At 31.4% G+C, this 18403-nt stretch overlaps 2 protein-coding genes across 3 annotated transcripts in view; one reads left to right on the top strand and one right to left on the bottom strand.

Annotated features, from left to right (window-relative positions):
• The first annotated feature begins 1168 nt into the window (after positions 1-1168).
• On the top strand, positions 1169-6592 carry LOC147078102 (transmembrane protein 14 homolog). The gene is made up of 4 exons (XM_085961201.1): positions 1169-1342; positions 3432-3479; positions 5088-5178; positions 6051-6592. Exons 1-4 carry the CDS (start codon positions 1267-1269, stop codon positions 6169-6171), a joined length of 336 nt encoding a protein of 111 aa, XP_085817327.1. The 5' UTR covers positions 1169-1266; the 3' UTR covers positions 6172-6592.
• Positions 6593-9468: 2876 nt separating this feature from the next.
• sona (sol narae metalloprotease) overlaps positions 9469-18403 on the bottom strand; it is a 304986-nt gene continuing 296051 nt past the window's right edge. The window contains exons 14-16 of one of the 2 annotated variants that reach the window (XM_085961198.1): positions 17177-17298; positions 14212-15092; positions 9493-9621 (exon numbers count right to left, since the gene is read on the bottom strand). In XM_085961198.1, the coding sequence (XP_085817324.1) occupies positions 14255-15092; positions 17177-17298 (960 nt within the window). In that variant the 3' untranslated portion in view covers positions 9493-9621; positions 14212-14254. Of the gene's footprint in view, positions 9622-14211; positions 15093-17176; positions 17299-18403 lie in introns of both variants that reach the window. The other variant, XM_085961199.1, reaches the window with a different exon arrangement.

The raw sequence follows: 18403 nt of genomic DNA, 5'->3' as shown, positions 1-18403 counted from the left end.
CGCAAGTCTACATATAAATAACACAAAATCATAGGGTTATCAGAAGACATTACGATAATCGCAATTTTTTACTTTTGACAGCTCGACTTTTTTATTCGTTCATTGATCAGTAGCAGGGCATAGACAAATCGAACGATTTATTGTCCTCGGACTTTTGACTCGCCAATGGAGCGCTGGCATAATAGAAGCGTCAGTCCTGCCAGCCTGCTTAACAATATGAGCAACCAGAGAGATAAATAACCGAGAAGAAAAGTTGGTAAAAAGGGGCCAGCATAGAAGAACACAAGGCAAAAAGACGATTAACATCTCAAGGGACTTCAGAGTCAATAGCGAATAATAGTCATTAATCAAATGTATTAAATGATGTATTAAATCATCTTATTATTAAATTAATATCTGACAAATTTGTACCGAATAAACAATTTTCATTATCAAAATTTATCAAAATAACTAGGTAGCACAGTCAAGGCATGAACAAAAACCATGCATAAGTGCAAGCGAGGAAGTATTTGGTACCCTTATAATCTCTGCGACATGCGCTAGAGTAAGATAAAAGGTTTACAGATCTGGGAGATGGCTTGATACGGTGTTGCCGGCAAATCTTCGCTTATTGCATAACTAAGCGTCGATAACCGTGTTGCTTGTGTTAAACATAAAGTCAGTGGTAAATATTTATAGTTAATTAAGTAGAAAAGATGGTTCTGTGTGTTGTATTAAAATATGGTAGCCGTACTGATAAGCAAGAAGATGGTATTACGTTTCATAGGTAAGTTGATACATTTTCGTGATAATTTATTTGTATATTATTATATATTATTTTAATATCAGTGACCTAGTGTTTCTTTAAAATAACTTAAATTATGGAAATTTTTACCTAATGGTTGCATTTTGACCGCTTAAATATACTATATAACGTAAAAAAATAGAAAATTATAGGTATTGTAATTCTGAGCGTCTAGTGCGAGCACTAGCGAAATGGTCTATGGTCTCGAACATTTTGTAGACGAATGCGTTCGCTCGCCCAAAAACCAAACGCACGGCACGCGGCTTCATCAATGCACGGGTGGCGTCTAGATGTATCTATAGTCTATGACCTAGCATGAAAATAATTTTTATAATGGCAATAATAATTCGCCTATCATTTTTTTGGTAGTTGGTAAGACTGTGCATCACTTGTCGAACTGACGTTTCACGAATAGCGGTGTCGGTATAAATAAGTTTGTTTTCAGTTTTGGAAATTTTGACGGGCAAGTAAAATTCGTAGAAATGGGTGCTGATATTATCGGTTTTGCCTATGCGGCAACGGTAGCCGCTGGAGGAATAATGGGATATGCTAAAGCTGGTTAGTGCATACGTCGTATTTTGAAAAAAAAATGTCAACACTTCTGATTACTTACCGTAGTAGGTATTATGCAATGTTTTGTTGCTGATGTCACTGGATGGGGTTAATGAAACGCGTTCTTTTCTGCTCATTTATTTGCTACACTGCCCAAAGCATTCAATTATAAACTTATGTTCGAAGAGGGTCTTATTAAGTTTGTCTCATCCTTTGATTCCTTAATTTTATTATATTATGAACTAAAACTTAAAAGGTACAGTTCGGTTATGAGGAATACAGCGGCAAACACATTTTGAAAATAGCCGATATACTGGATTATTTGTTAGGTTAAACTTACCCAAACTAACAAATAATCCAGTATATCGGGTATTTTCAAAATGTGGGTACTGTTCGGTTATACGGAATACAGCGGAAAACACATTTTGAAAATAGCCGATAAACTGGATTATTTGTTAGGTTAACCTGACCAATCCTAACCCAACCTAAACTAACCCAAACTAACAAATAATCCAGTAAGTATATCGGGTATTTTCAAAATGTGTTTTCCGCTGTATTCCGTATAACCGAACAGTACCAAAATGTGTTTTCCGCTGTATTCCGTATAACCGAACAGTACCAAAATGTGTTTTCCGCTGTATTCCTCAAAACCGAACTGTACCCTTAAATGTTATAAGTACCCATCTATGTTTTTCAGAAGTAGTAACACAGTATTTGATGTTGTAATATTTTTGGCTGATTGTTATAACAGCAAACAGATTAATTATTTATACAAAAGCAGTTAATTAAAAACATAGAAGCTAAGTGGAGCTCACGGGTTCCGTAGGTTGGAGGTTATTTGAAAAAGCTTTTTTTACGAAGAATAGTTGTTGTTTACGCACGCATTCATCATGTCATCAATCACACATCAAAAATAAATATGAAATTCGCTGAATGTATCTCCGCATTCATTAAATTTGGTAGACTCTGATGGGCGGACCATGTAGCAAAAATAGTCTGCCCTACTACGGAATGGCGCCCTGGATGCCAGACCGGATTGTCAGAGGTCGACTGGCAACAAGGATGCTAGAGTGGCCAGTGTAGTCACCTGGATGACACTGGCCCAGGATAGCGGGAGACAGAGGAGGCTAGGACCCGCACTGAGTTGTGAGGCCACTGATGATGAAAGTAATATACATACTGGAATAAGATGATGATATTATTTGTAATACGATCTGTAACATGGTGATCTCCAGTGTTCATTCGCAAGCCATTTGAATAATTCCCCTTCTTACGCTGTCTGTCACTTTCAGCAAGTCTGTCAGAGTGACCAGCAAAATGGTGAGAGTCGGATGGAATTCCGTTACCGATTTGCAAAAAATGTTCCTGTAGGTACTTAAAATAAAAAAAAATTTACATTTTCCTAAAAAATGAAGGGCGTTGATGTTATTTCTGTGATCTTGAACGTCGTGGCCCTCCACACATTCTTAGAAAAAACAAAATTATCACAATACTTACCCACTTTATTGGCGAATGGGACGACTGGGCTCCGGACAATTGGACGCCGCACTGTCGTAGACGCGTATACAGAACGTATACGAGGTATTTTAATCAGTTTCTATCTACTACTCAGTAGTTTGAATTCATTTTACTCTTAACATAATGTATTCTTTATCGCGGATTGAGAATTACCATGCCTAAGGCTTTATATAAAATAAAATACTCTTTTTTCGTTGGAACTTAAACATATGCATGATTAAATCATTGTTTACGTCTGAATATTTACATTCTCACCAACTATTAAATCATAATATTATAATCATGCAAATATAAATAATGATATTGAATATTTTTTTTAAAGTACCTACCTATAAGTACCTAACGTTTATTTATTTTCGAATTCCATGGCGTCCAGTTGTCCGGTGCCAAATCATCCTAGACCCCTTTATTGGCATACTGTGGTTGAGTTAAAATTTAGTAAATATACAATTTGAATGTATCATGAATTTGTGTCGCATCAATTCGAGGTTGCTACCCTTAGCAGTGAGAAATAACAACTCCCGTAGAAAAGAAAAATGTTGTAATTTTATTTATTTAAAAATTATATTTTTTTCAGGTTCCATACCATCGTTGGGTGCCGGATTATTATTTGGATCAATCTTAGGTAAGTCAAAGTAAATCATAATACATTTCGTCATCTCAATAATGTAACTTTATTACTCATGTATTGTCATGAAAATACAATTGGATCTGATACATTATTTTATTCTCTGCAGTGTACAATATAATGTAATCAATGGATAATTAATTGTACATATAACCCCCAGTCCCTAAATGAACAACTATGTATATTCAAATTTTTATAGCATGTCACTGCTCGAAACGAATATTCTATCTATCATTCACAAGAGCATCTATAAATAATAAAATACTATTAAATGCTTTCAGATAATATAGTTTTACGTTCATAAATAATGTTATATTGAACAATCCATTCAGGGAAACTGACATCCATATTATTCATTTTCGCGATGTGACAAGTTGTAGGTACTATAGTCATCTACAGTTACCTGCTGACCATGAATGATATTGATATTTTGAGATATCTACTTATTGGTTATTTTCAGACATTTACATACCGCCATGATGAATGGCGTAGCATTCTTCGTTGAAAATACATAACTTGGAAAAGAATGAGAAACATTAAAAATTATAGAAAAATCCTGGACTGAGTGAGATTCATACACAAGTTTTTCACCTTATGGGACAAGATTTCATACATTCTTTAATAAGACGCCTTACACAGAAACCATACTATTCATAGCACGCAAATCGCTCTTAGTTCTGTCAGATCCCACAGACCACAACTACAATCGACACTGATTATAATGAAATGACATCTCAGGATTATTAGATACAAATTTGATACATACTTCCAACAATAATTGAAACACTGTACATTGGTATATTTCTAATTGTTGAAAGTACCCATGTTTTTAAATCCAGTCCAATGGGGATCTTGATGGCCTAAAGAGATTTCTTAACTGATTTTTTTTACGAGAAATGTCAACCTATGTTGCTCAACCTATTAGGTCCATGTTCTGGGCCGAAACATACTACATGTGGAATTGCCACATTACCATTAAATAAACACATTACTGCTTGGCCATCGCGAGTACCTTGTATGTACCCAATATTTAAGGGCGTACTTCAGTGACACGGCAAATAATTTTCTACAGTAGGATCGATGAAATTGTGCACTCGTCGCCAATCGGAGACCGACAGTCGAGGTGTGCGATTTGTTTTGTGATGGCATCGGATGAATATATTCTTAAATCGTGTAAAAATGACTAAAAAACTTTACATATGTACTTGAAAAAGAAAACATCTCAATAAATATACTATTATTATTAGTAATATAACAATAAACATAACATTAAATGGACGCATGTTGAATTTTTATGGCAAATTATATTTCGTTCGGCACGCGTCACTTACACAATCCGCGCATCGCCTAGCCACAATCTTTTTAGACCATGCCTCAACTGAAGTATAGCCTTAAGCTCCGATACAAAATCATTATTTCTTCATCTTCATACAATGACATTTATCCAGTTTGACTTTATGGTAGTTGAGTTTTTTGACAATAACTATGGACTACGTAGTATCTGTGCGAGGTAGTGAATGCTACATTGTTGGAATTTATGAGCTCGGATTATGTTGGTCTAAAGTCAAATTCACAAAAGATTAACGACCATTGTGTTTATGTTAGGTTATGGAGCTTACCAGATGTCCCAAGATTCATCGAACATCTCATTGTCCCTCGGAACCAGCGCAGTCTTGGGAGGAATGATGGGATACAGGTTATTTATTATTACAATATTATTTACATAACTACTACATAACTGGTTAGAATGACATCACTGATAAATGATTAATTAACACATTTCATGCATTGCTGAACAAACCGAAAATTTTATAAATTACCAATTTAAATTATATGTTACAATCTCTCGACCTTACAATTTATTTATAACATTTTTTGACCTTGCACGCTTAAAAATTATAGAATCAATATTAACAATTCAACTTTTGGAGGATGTACAAGAAATATATTATTGTTGTTTAAACACCCACTTTTACAGCAATTCTTTTTTTAGAAATTTATTGTGAAATTAAAATTATACAATTTATAATTATTTTGTCTTTTCTCCAAGACATCTTTTTGTTAACATGTTTGATCCCAAGAAGATCCTATGGGCTTTGACAGGATAACATATAAAAAAATGTTCATTTCTTTTCATTTATTCACATTCCATTGAGGGCGCAATTAAATAGGGTCAGTAGGCACACTGTTAGAAACCCTTGTTCTAATAAATTGATGAGAGCTTTGTTCTATTCGATATGAATTAGTTATAGTGACCCGGGCTTGACCTTCAGTATGTTTAGGCTCTATGTATATCTACCCATAGTTCATATAAATTTATATTGAATATGCGGAAAAACAAACCCGTGTTGCTAAAACCAATTCTTATGGAATAGTACAAAACTCTTCAAAATGCATCATTTAAAATATTATTGATTTTATAATTTTAATTAAAGTTATATCACTATATTTTCTGCAATTCTTAGTGAATGATACATAGCTTAATAGTCAACTCTTGTGTTCTGTGCAAAGCGTATGAATATAACTACAAATAATATATGCTAAAATAATTTTTTATTCTCCTTTCAGATATTACAACAGCGGAAAGTTCATGCCCGCTGGTCTGGTGTGCGTCTTGTCCGTTGCCATGGTGACGAGACTTCTCTTAAAACAATCAGGAATTCTTAATATTGGTAACCGTGCCGATTAAACGTACAAAGACTATCAACTTAATTATCTTATCCTTAACATACAAAATAATGAACTTTTGATTAACGCCACTTAAAAATCTAACCAAAAAATCATTATTCTGTATGTTCTATTTAGAGTTCTATAAATCTAATATTATGTTCAACTTCAATAGATTCTTGCTTTAACGAGAGTAATTTTTCATATTTTTGCATTTACTAAGGCCATAATGTACCTACCGCATTCGTATTATTTCTGAATATGTTTGTGTGTGAACATAGCTCATATGGACAAACAAATTTTAATTAGTATAATATTGTTTTATGGTTAAGGGATTTTTTATATGTCGTTTTTTATTGGTTTAGTATGAAATTAATATTTGTAAGATGGTTATGCATTTATTGATGATTTTTTTTTACAACAAATAAACCAATTTATTTTTACACGTTTCGTTTTTTATTGTACTATTTATTAACATGAATTTCGTTGTACTATGGAGCCAGGTTACTATACCAGTGTCGAAGGGTGGAGTAGGGTGTGGAGATGTAACATAAATAGTGCACTCTAAACTTTGTCAGTCATTGTTTTTATTGAACTAAGAAATACAAATTGTAGATGGTGGTTAGTTTTTAAAACTCAATCAAACCCTGCCTAACCAATCCTTAATAGACAATACAAAACAGTTTTTTATTATAGACAATGTTGTTTTGACGCTGTGTGTCTCTCAGTGGATTACGTATCATGTGTTTTGCAGAATTCAACTAAATTTCATGTATATGATAGTGCCACAATAATAATTGTTTACATGTAAAAGTGCTGACTTTCTCACTGATCTCATTCTTTAAATGTAAGCGAGACGCGCTGTTGTCGTTGTGTGGTGTTATTTGACAGGTTCGGACAGTTTGTGAAAATCGGTATACGTTAACATGCTCTGCGCGGTGTAGTTTGTTTTTTTCCTTGCAGGTTAGCTACTATCGTTTTACTCGCAGGTGCAGATATCGCGACAAGTTCCAACTATCACATTCAAATTTATAAGCTGCTGAACTTTTTTGATCCATGCATGCAATCTTACAACTTGCACGATTATATGTGTTCACACATGCATTTTATTGTTATGGCCGCGATAATACGTACTGTTAGCAGTAAATCCATGCATGTGTAAACGGGGTATTATGACTTGTTGGTAAAATAAAAGTCTTTGGTCTTATTTATAATTTTATTTTATCATATATTTTATCACAAATTTAAGATATTACAATATGAAAGTTCAAGGTTCAGATAAGTACGTCAGAAAGATTCTGCTCGAACTTTGTTTTTAAAGTAAAAATTAAGATACAACACGCAGGAATTTAAATGGTCACATTCTTTTCGTAATAAAAAAAAGATACGTACCCAATAAAAATATATTTTTTTAAATTGTCACATCGAAAAAGCATGAGATTTTAAATACGTTTCATTACATACAAGAAAATAGAAAAATTATTCAATAACAAAATAGTAACAAAAAAATTAATTTAAACTCAATAAAGAAATTGCAATATTTTCAACCAATGCGAAGAGCAAAATGATGATGTTTTCTAGCACTACTTAAATATGAGATGAAAAAGAATATATACTTATGACATAATGTTGAAATAATAATAATAATAATATAATATTCTTAAATAATATTCTCTATAATAGTTACCTAAAACTAGTCATTAACAAGGAATGTTTATATATTTTTTAAATCTTATATTTTACTCGTAAAATTCGTTGAATATATCACATGAAATAATATAACAATTCAAATCGAACATCAATATTTATTCCTCTGGTAAAAAATGAAATGTTTTTATTACATTTTAAAGTGAATAACATGTCGTTTATTCTTTTTATAAAATTGGCAGTTTTCACATATTTACAAAATTTGCCTTCCTTCTGTCTTAAGCTCATTTCAAATTCTTCATTATTTTGAAAAATGCATACATTTTCTATTAGTCATCACTACGGTTTGACAATGAAGCAATTTTACTTCAAATATATTATTATCACTTCATTGAGAACTTTTTGGAAGAATTTTAAATTAATAGTATGAAAATCATCATTGCATTAAATATAATACCCATAATATTCTAGTCTCCCAATGGTAGGGTTGTCACACATCCCATACATACGATTAATCATGTATTCACTTCAAATTTTAATGTCTCGTGAAGTATCCGGCCCATTTTTGAATCGAATGCATACACATGGATGCTGCAACTGACTTGCAGTAGTTACACATCTCAGCAGTAGGTACATTATCTCTGCATGGAAGGTAATTTATTAAATAAATTGATAACAAATAATAATGAATGGATTTTTATAAAAAAGACAGTTCAGAATGTAAAATTTACACATGGATAATCAGGTATTTTGCAACATGGCTTAAACACGGACACGTAAATTAAATATTTCATTTGCAGCTTTCGAAGCTCGACAATAATGAAACCAACGTGACTGCAGCTTTTTATGATGTAGAACACATATTTTTAATACTTTTTAAATAAATATATAGGGATTTAAATTATGTGATTTTATAGGCTCCGTATTATAAAACTGACAACCCTACCCAGGAGATTGGTTCAACTATACCCAAGAAAATAATTCTATACAATTTCACTCTTGTTGAAATTGCATGCAAATTATTTTCTCTGTAGAAGATAGTGAACATTTATCAAAATACAACACAAGACACGATCATAGTATGAAAATATTAACTTAAAATCATCATAATAATAATAATTACTAATAGACCGGTTGTTTTTTTACAATATGGTGGGTGTGATTAAATAATTATGTCTATTATTGCATTATCAGTCCATATTTTTCATAATATAGCTGTTGCGAAATGACTGGATTTAGTATTAAAATATAGTACAAAGGACCAACTTATAATAAACAACGTCCAGGTCTTTTCTCAATGCTTCCACACAGGATGAAATATTACCTGAAATTCTTGCACAAACGTACTAATCATCTGGTACATCTAATACCAACTCGAAAGAAAGCAAACAGAAAAATATAATGTCCGAAAATAATGCTTTCATCAAACAAACTAAAATACGTATTTCTACGGTGTTAATCTTCTTGCAATTTAATCATGATCAGTATAATTGGATCATACCTCAATGACACTGTGATTTCTCATCTAATTTGAAAGTATAATTTCTCGAGTAAAATCGTGAAAAAGATTTTACTTATTCTGCAATATTTCATCTAGTGTGGATACCGCAGTCACTGCTACCATAGAAAACGAACTAGCTTACGCATTTCTAAATGCCTTCGATATAACTGAAGACACGAACTTATCAAACTAAATTTTATGTTCTTCGCGGCAACATTAACTTTCCTGTTGGGGCGTTTTGAAGTTCCGTGCCGCTTAAAACAAATATTGTTCATCACCGAAAGCTTTCAAAGCCTTTCCGTCCACTTAAGTTAGTGACGTCCGCTGAAACATAAAAATTAACTATTAGTTACATCAAATAAACCATAAAGCAATAGTTAATAAACTATTTAAGAAGCTGACGGATTAAGATACACTTGTTAATCAGTAGCATTCATTTTTCCAACTATTTTATATTAAAATTCAATAAAATTGTCTTATTATTTTTTAAAGCAATATTTCTGAGCACAACTGTATACTGTGAGTCCATATGTCAAGAATCAACTTTAACTTTGGCAGGTATATAAACAAACATCATAGGGGAGCATAGATAATATTAAAAATCAAAAGTCTACAATTTTATTTTTAAATCTAATAATGATAAAAAAGAATTTGTGGTGCAGAAAAAGCTGAAAAATTTACAATTAATTACAGAAATAATGATAGGCACTTTCCAATAATAAAACTATTTTTTATGAATAGTAAAAATATGTGGAACCGTTTAACCATGTATATGCGTTGATGCCATTTCAGGAAATAAGGATTATTCTATTTTAGCTAGGACTCTAGGAAACAATCCAATGTTTCATAATCGGTGTGAGTCGTTGGATCTGACTGGGTCTGCCACAGTAATTTGAGGCTTACTCTATACCTATTTATTGCATTGTTTATCTCACCTGCCATTCCTCCCACTATGTCTTATTTCATGTCAAAACTATCAAACCTCAAGTAATGCGGTACGTTTATAGACGCAACTTAACAATACTTACATTTAAATCTAAAACGACCAGTGGGTTTCGATTGTAATTCATTGTGAATAATAAAAATATCTGAAATAATCACACATGTAACTAATTTTCACTGGCAAATTGATAGTTTGTTTATTAATCTCGTGTATTATATACATTTGTCTTAAGCCGCGTTGACACGGTCCAAGTACGATCCATGTACACTTGGATCGAGCGCCATCCAAGTGCACTCGTACAAGACATCTTCATATAAATTAATCCTATCCAAGCTACTTCGACCGCGTCCTACTCATCCAAGCTAGCTTGGATAGGAATAATAATTAGTATGAAGATGTCTCATACGAGTGCGCTTGGATGGCACTCGGTCCAAGTGGACCGTGTCAACGCGGCTTTAAGAATTCAGTTGTCTATACTCTTGTCAACGTTAAGGTCAGTTGTTATGATACAGGACCCACAGTCTAAAGTAGTGCCCACTTCTGATGAATAAAAACCTTCTCGTATATTTCTTGTAAAGAAATACCTAAACTGTCATCGTCAAGTTACATTAAGTTTTAATTAATGTATTCAGAACTTTTATACTTACATGAGCTGCTCATCGTCAATAAAATACTAACAGATGACTCATGATGTAGAAAAATATTATAAATCAATAAATTAAATAAATTGAAACACTTTAAAGCATTTTCATGACAGTGTTTTTGGTAAAAAAATAATTTTCATCCATACTCCATAGAGTCGTAAAACAGAATGCAAAATTAAATATTAATTTCTTCATCAGAGAAATTCATTAATATCACGGATTCACATTTTTACCAAAAACCCTGCCATATTTACATCAAACTGGAGACAAAATTCTATGTACAAAAGGAAAAGGGAGATATTATATTGTCTAAGTATGTAATTAAATAAATAAAATGAAAAATGACTCATCGAATTGGCACTGTTTAATTACTTGATACGGTAATTACACTGATGCATTCAAAATTTCATCAAAACTTCAATTTTCTTTTGGCTCTCCTGTAAGGTAGTGAGTTTAGACTTATATCCCTTTTCCTTTTGCACACAGAGTTAATTATAAAATATAATATTGGTGAGTTGTAAGAGTAGTGGGATGATTTCTGTAGAAAAGGTAAGCTGCAAAAGAAATAGATTATGCAAAATAAATATTTAGTTATAAATAATGAGAAGAAATAAACAATTTTAATAAAATATTGTGACAATATAAAATTAGGTAAGTGGTAAAAATATATTTTGATAACAATATTTATTGGTGATCAAAAAGTATGGTAGTTAATGAAATATATTCGAAAGTAATATTGTAATGTTTGTAGGATTCAAAAGAATATTTTTAGATGAATGTCGACTAGCTTTATTTTAATATGTATTAGGATGTATATTATAGTCGTGAAAAGATCTGTTATTCATTGGTGATCAAAACATACAGCTGTCAAATGCATAATATAATATGGTTTAAAAATAAAATTATCACTGTTTTCCTTATTATTTTCATACAGTGACAAATATTCATTGGAATGTTTTCTTTTTCGTGTGTTAATATAGAATTTTTGAGTGATTTTGAAATTTTAATTCCGCCGTCTTGGCTTCGTCAAATATTTTATGAACATGGGACAATATTGCAATAGTACAATTATAAGTGAATCAAAAAAACAAAATAGCAGCAAACTTTTAATATTTTGCGAGTACTACAAGGTTCTAACTGTTTGTTTTTGGCGAAACAAAAGTAACAATGAAGCAGCTTAAAATACTTCTTCATTGTGGCTTTCTTTTATCAAGGATAATAACTTAGAACCTTGTAGTGTTAGGTTCGCGATTTTATAAAAATAAACAAATATCAAAAATATATTTATTTAGAATTTTTATTCACTGAAATATATCTCTTTTGAAAGAATTATATTTTGTTTCATTCAAAGATGTCTGTTATGAAAAATTGTGTCTCTGTAGCCTTAATTACTACTACATCGCTTAAATGATTGATATTTTAAAACTACGATAGTGTTGCACATAGATAACGTGGCATAATCAACAGAAACAGATTAAAGTAAGCATACATTTTATAATAGGTTTACTATATCAGAAATAGATTCTCTACAACTATAAGACATGAAATTTAATAATACACAGGACAAAATAGGTTTATTAGAGCTGAAAACAATACGATACTTACGTGAAATAGTACAGAGAATGTAAAAACTATGTTTAAGTAAAATAATATTTAGATATGTGATGAAGTGATGAAATCTGAAAATTCAAGAAACTGAAACCAACATAAAATTATAATGTAGATATTAATTATATTATTAAGTAGGGGATCATATTGTCGCCAAAGAAGTCAGTTGTATGTAGGGCACTAGAGGGAAGATATACATAATAGCTAATGGATAACAAAGTAATAATTTTGGAGCAGAGAATATAATATATAATTATTATGAAATATATATAAAATATAATCAAGATTTTCCTTCTTATATTTCGACAGATTTAAAGAGGATATGTCTTAGAAGAAAAGGTTTATAAAAAATAGAAGATGTGTAGGATTACAAATTTGTAAATAAACATAATTTAAAAAAAGACCGTTAAAACAATAAATAATTACAAGATAAAAAGAAGTTTTCATATACCACGTTTTTAAATTTTCTGTTGAATCATATAAACTTGACAATTCTATGTATTAATAAAAACTTTTTATTGTACTTGATAGAAATACTGAATAAATATAGAATACTGAAATGTCATTTTGACATTTCATATTGATTTCCATAGTAACGCACGTATATATAAATAATTTAGTTGCTAGGACCCACTTAGCAACCAATAATAGTGTTTTACTTTTTACGAATTTTTTCCGAAATTACTTTCCATACAACACAGAATTAACTGAAAATGAATTCAATTCTGCTTAAAGATGGCCAAAAGTATTAAAAGAATGCATTGTCACCGTGTTCTGATTTATTCTAAAAGTTTCAAATGTCTAGTTTGTCGGGAAGTTAGTTAAAACAAGATTTGTATTGGACAAACAAGAAAACGAGCTAATAAAAACGTGGTAAAATTACAAATTTAACTGGGTTTTTGATTTCGTTTAAATTCCAAGATTATTTAAATCGAAAAAATCGTTTTTTCCTTATGAAAGTGGCATTTAAGTACAAATTTATTGAAAATACATAACTTGAAAACACCTCAGATATATACATATACCCACTAGAAAAAATCACATTTGAAAAAAAATTATGTAGGACTTACTATTTTCAATTATCGCAATTATGTAAGAGGCTCGTACCTTAATTGGTTAAAGCATATTGAAAATATCGCCGAGCATCGTATTTTCTTGAAATGTGATTAATTTATTCTAGTTGGTATATATTTGAGGTGTTTTCAAGTTATGTATGTTCAATATATGGAATGTTACATTCTCAAATCTTGTGAATTATTCGTTGAATAAAAGAAACGGTTTATTACAAATTTATTATTCTACATTGACTGTTTCAAGTTGAATTCTTACATCGCATGACATACTTGCCATGATGAACTGTTGTCTATTAATTAGGGTGGGAGATAAGAATAATAATATGGTTCTTGGCTGAATAAAATCAGAAGAATTTGTTATATTGTTGATTGGATGGTGATATTATTTATGCAGAATAATAAATATTGGTTGTGGAAACTGCGAAAAGAAAGTGATGTAAAATAAGATGTGAAGATATTAAACGGTAATATCGGGGGAAGGATGATAATATATCTTTTCAATGTTAAGAAGTTCTGCCGAAGAATATTGCAATAGAGAAGCAAGCGATGATGGCGTCGGGCGAAGACCCCGAAACGGCAACAATAATACTTTTGGAGGGTGATGAGATGCACAGAAAACATCGCCGGTCAATTCCTTCATCCTTACCGTCCGTGAATATCTCGGAATCTACAATCCCCAGCATCAACGTCTACTGCGGAGAAACTAAACTCGTTTCGTTGGCCGTTTGCTGGACAACGGCGACATTCTCGGACGCGTGAGCCCCAGACGTAGCGTTTGGCTGAGCGTAATTAGCAACGGGACGATTTTGGGAACCGTAATAAGATCCTATGGAGTACGATCTTTTAATATTATTATTTGGGATTTCTTTGTAATTCGTCAAGTCAAAGTCGTATGGATTTTTTGTCGTCGTCCTATTGAAATAATTCCTCAAATCCAGCTTGTTTATAAACCCGTACTTTTGTTTTGTCGTTGAGAAAGTACTTCTCGTAGTTGATATGCTAAAAATAGATCTTTGGGTCGTTGTTGCTATTGTATTTGATGTACCGTTTTCTTTAACTGTCGTAACTTTAGTGAAAGGCCGTTTAGTGGCAAACTCTTTAAAGTCGTACGGGTTTTTAGTGGAGCTGTATGAGTACTTGAAGAAGAATGGCGAAGGAGTCGTCCTAGTAGTGGTCGTGGTGGCTTCAGTGGAAGCGGTCCGAGAGGAAGAACTAGACGACGGAAGCGTGTATTGCGTTTGTTTAGTCTCTGCTGTATATTGATACAGCTGGAAGTTTCTGAAGTCGTATGGGTTTCTGGTCGTACTGTACAATGGGCTGTAGGGATAGGATTGCTTGGTCACCGGGAATGTGTTATACACTACTTGGTAGGGAGTCTGTGTAGTGTACGGACTATATGGATCGACCGATTGGGGTTGGACGTAAGTTTGGGGAGATTGTCCCGTGCTAGGATAGTAGTAGTGGGTTTGCTGGTATGGACTGCTCGGATATGTGCCGTAGGCCTGTGTCGTCTGATCTAGCAGGTACCTGTTTTTAATTTTACATCCAAAACATACATTAACATTTATTTACATACAGATTCAATAACATAATATTATACTATATCGTAATTCCGACAACAATAATTAATCATGTAGATATTTACAAATGTATAAGTAAACAATACAGGAGCTTGATAGTAGATGGACCTAAGTAAAATTAGGGTATTCTAATGCAATAATGTTTTTAGTTTTAAAATATTAAATTCCTTCTTTACTATGTGACCGCTGGTGGTCTACATATATTATATAATATAAAAACAGCTTCAAAATACTTAAACATTATTACAGTTTATTACTAGCATCCAAAGCTATACAGCTCCTCTATTGAATTAACTTAATTACAAGTTATGGGATTGAAAGCAGAACTTCAGACTTATTACATAACTCTTTCAATGAAAGAGATGTCATTAAATATTAGCCAGTTCGTAAATTTTGGATATTATAAACACGTTGTTCCATGGCTTATTAAATCATTTTTTTGTTAGTAATACAATAATAATATTAAATTATATAGACTAATTTGTTAAAACATTTATTATTACAATTCATTTGGTGGTGTTGTGCTGCCATATTGAAAAAATAATACCTATTGGATAGTCACATATTACCCACAGGCGACTATAATAATTAGTAGGATTTGAAATTTACAATTATAATGATCACAAGATCAATTTATTCATGCTTTTTCCACAGGTTAAATAAAATGGCTTTAAATGCTAAGATGTACCCTCTTCAAGTCAAATACAATATATTAAATATTACTCATTTATATACGAGTATAATATATCAGTCATCGTCATACAAGCAAGAGTGTCCCAACTGCATTTTTCGTGAAAATGCACTAAATGACTATCTGACTTCTTACTAACGTTGCAGTTGTCTGGAAAATATGCCCAGCTGATTTATAGCGTGTAAACATACTAACCCGAGTTTCTCAAAATGACTATCTGCTTTAAGACACATTTTTTTTACCTGGAAAAATTGACAATTTTACAGGGAACATTTCGACCGTGTTTAGGAAAAAGGACGTAACCCAAACAGAACAAATTTTACAGGAGAGGCAAAAAACGTTTTTTGAATGATTTTGGTTTAATATTAATAAAAAAAATAGTCACAGACATTGGGTGCATGATGATTGATGATTTGGTGTAATATCCTTTCGATCTAATGTTAATTAAATAAATTATTACAAAAAATCATTAAAATTGAGGGTAAATGCTTTTTTCCTTAAATCAAAACTTAATTAAAACTCAATTAAAACCTGAATTTAGATAATAATTTGGCATTTGCGGCTTACTTCCTTTTTACAGAACATGTACTTGGTTGCATACATTGTAAATATCTAATAAAAGCACTTTTCGAAAAATCGAGGGTTAATCCCTTTTTCCTTAACACAGTCGATTTGATGTATCAATTTTTGTCTCGCAATAAAGTTAAAAAATAACTCATAGATGTAGATCAATAGGGGAAATGTGTCAAAACAAATTAAAGTTTATTAAATTACTTTGTATCTGATTTTTGTAGAACCAGAATGTTTCTTTTCTTTGTTGCATTATTATTATTAAATTTAATAATTACATTACAGTTGAATGTTTTATATCTTAAATAATTGTATTATTAAGTGTACGATTTAAAACGAAGCAAAATTTTGTTTTATTTGTTATGATGGTGTTTACTACGACTACATATGCAAGGAAAATTGACCATGTGACTATTTTTTTTCTTCTCAGAAAGTAAATAAATATCTTCAGTTCTGAAAATGAAAATTCAATTGTCTTAATCCTAATAGGTAGGTATCTATTAAATATTAAAAAAATGTTATTAAGTAGGTATGTACAATTATACATTATGGAACCATTTAAGTACCTTGCTAAACACAAAAATGGCTCTACCGTAAAATGTTGTTTTTGCAGTTGTTCACTTTTAGTTATATGACAACGCAGTGTCCTTCAAAAAATATTTATTAATATTTTTTCCAGTACCGACGGATACTTTCATAGCATCCATATTATTAATTCATTATTGAATAAAATTGACACAAATATTATGGTGCTAAAAAGATTCTTTTACCTGTGGACTGTGTCATTTCCATAATATGGACTCGTGTCTCTCCGGATGTAGCTGGGCGTGTGATGTGAGTAATCAGGAATGATGTTCTCATGTTCCGCTACACATCTACCATTTATGCAGTACTGAAATATGTAGAAAAAAAATATAATTATCTAGCTATTCTACATGTTTGTATATTCATTAGTACTTATTAGTTTTTTTTTGTTATGCAATTAACGATTGGTTCATGTAACCAGATTATTATCAAGTAACAATGGCCTTTTGCATCTTTACACATTATGCCATTTAAATTTCAACAAAGAATAAGATTCATGCATATATTCAATTTTGTATAAGTATATTTTTAAAGTATGTAGTTGTAATTTATTTCTATGTATTCATTGTTTTACCTGATATTCCACTGTTGGAAGCATAAAAGAAAATAAATCACATTAATAAACCTCAATTATCAGGGAATAATTGAGAAAGATATAACATAATAATAATATGTATTATTAATTTAATTTAATAACACGAAAATATTTTATAGTATCAACTTTTTCCACGTTTAATAAATAAATTTGGACCGGTTTTTTCCGCCTCAGAGGGACATTTTCAACTAAATAATATTTACACAACAGGCATTTATCAAAACAAATTCAAAAGGTGGCACAAATAATCTAGTTATCTACATTGCATTATCCATCCAATAATATTTTGCCAATAACAATTAAATTAAAATTAATGAAATTGGAAATTTAATTAATTTAATTGTTTGCAATGCATTTCCACCATGAATGGACATGGAATAAACGAAAAAAAATAATAATATGTATTATCCTATTCGATTATTTTTGCCTATCGTGAAAATGATTTCCTCAGTTCCAGGTTCTTCTTCAACTTGTAGGTTAATCAAAACGAATGAAAATGCCAATACTCATATCGATACACTACTGTCAAGGTCACACTTTTATAGTAAAGTTATTGGTCTACAACAGATCCTATAATGGTTTCTTACTGGTCACCTTAAAAGCTCTCCAGATTAAACACGAAAGTTCGCACATATGAAACATTATTAAGGGCCCGCTGAAGAGCCCGCTGTTCAAATATAATTCAGTATAAAAAGGACCTCGGCGTCGTAACTACGTCAATTTAAATCGATCTTTTCGCAAAAATCACTAATCATCGGAGATTTTATTTCAAGAAATATTATTATTATTACTGATAATTTCTGCAGCGCCGAGAATT

The sequence above is a fragment of the Rhyacophila brunnea genome, unplaced genomic scaffold, assembly GCF_057557595.1.
Source record: "Rhyacophila brunnea isolate RB1 unplaced genomic scaffold, BYU_Rbru_1.0 scaffold_12, whole genome shotgun sequence".
NCBI classification, from domain to species: Eukaryota; Metazoa; Arthropoda; class Insecta; order Trichoptera; family Rhyacophilidae; genus Rhyacophila; species Rhyacophila brunnea.
This window is presented reverse-complemented; position numbering and strand designations above follow the sequence as displayed.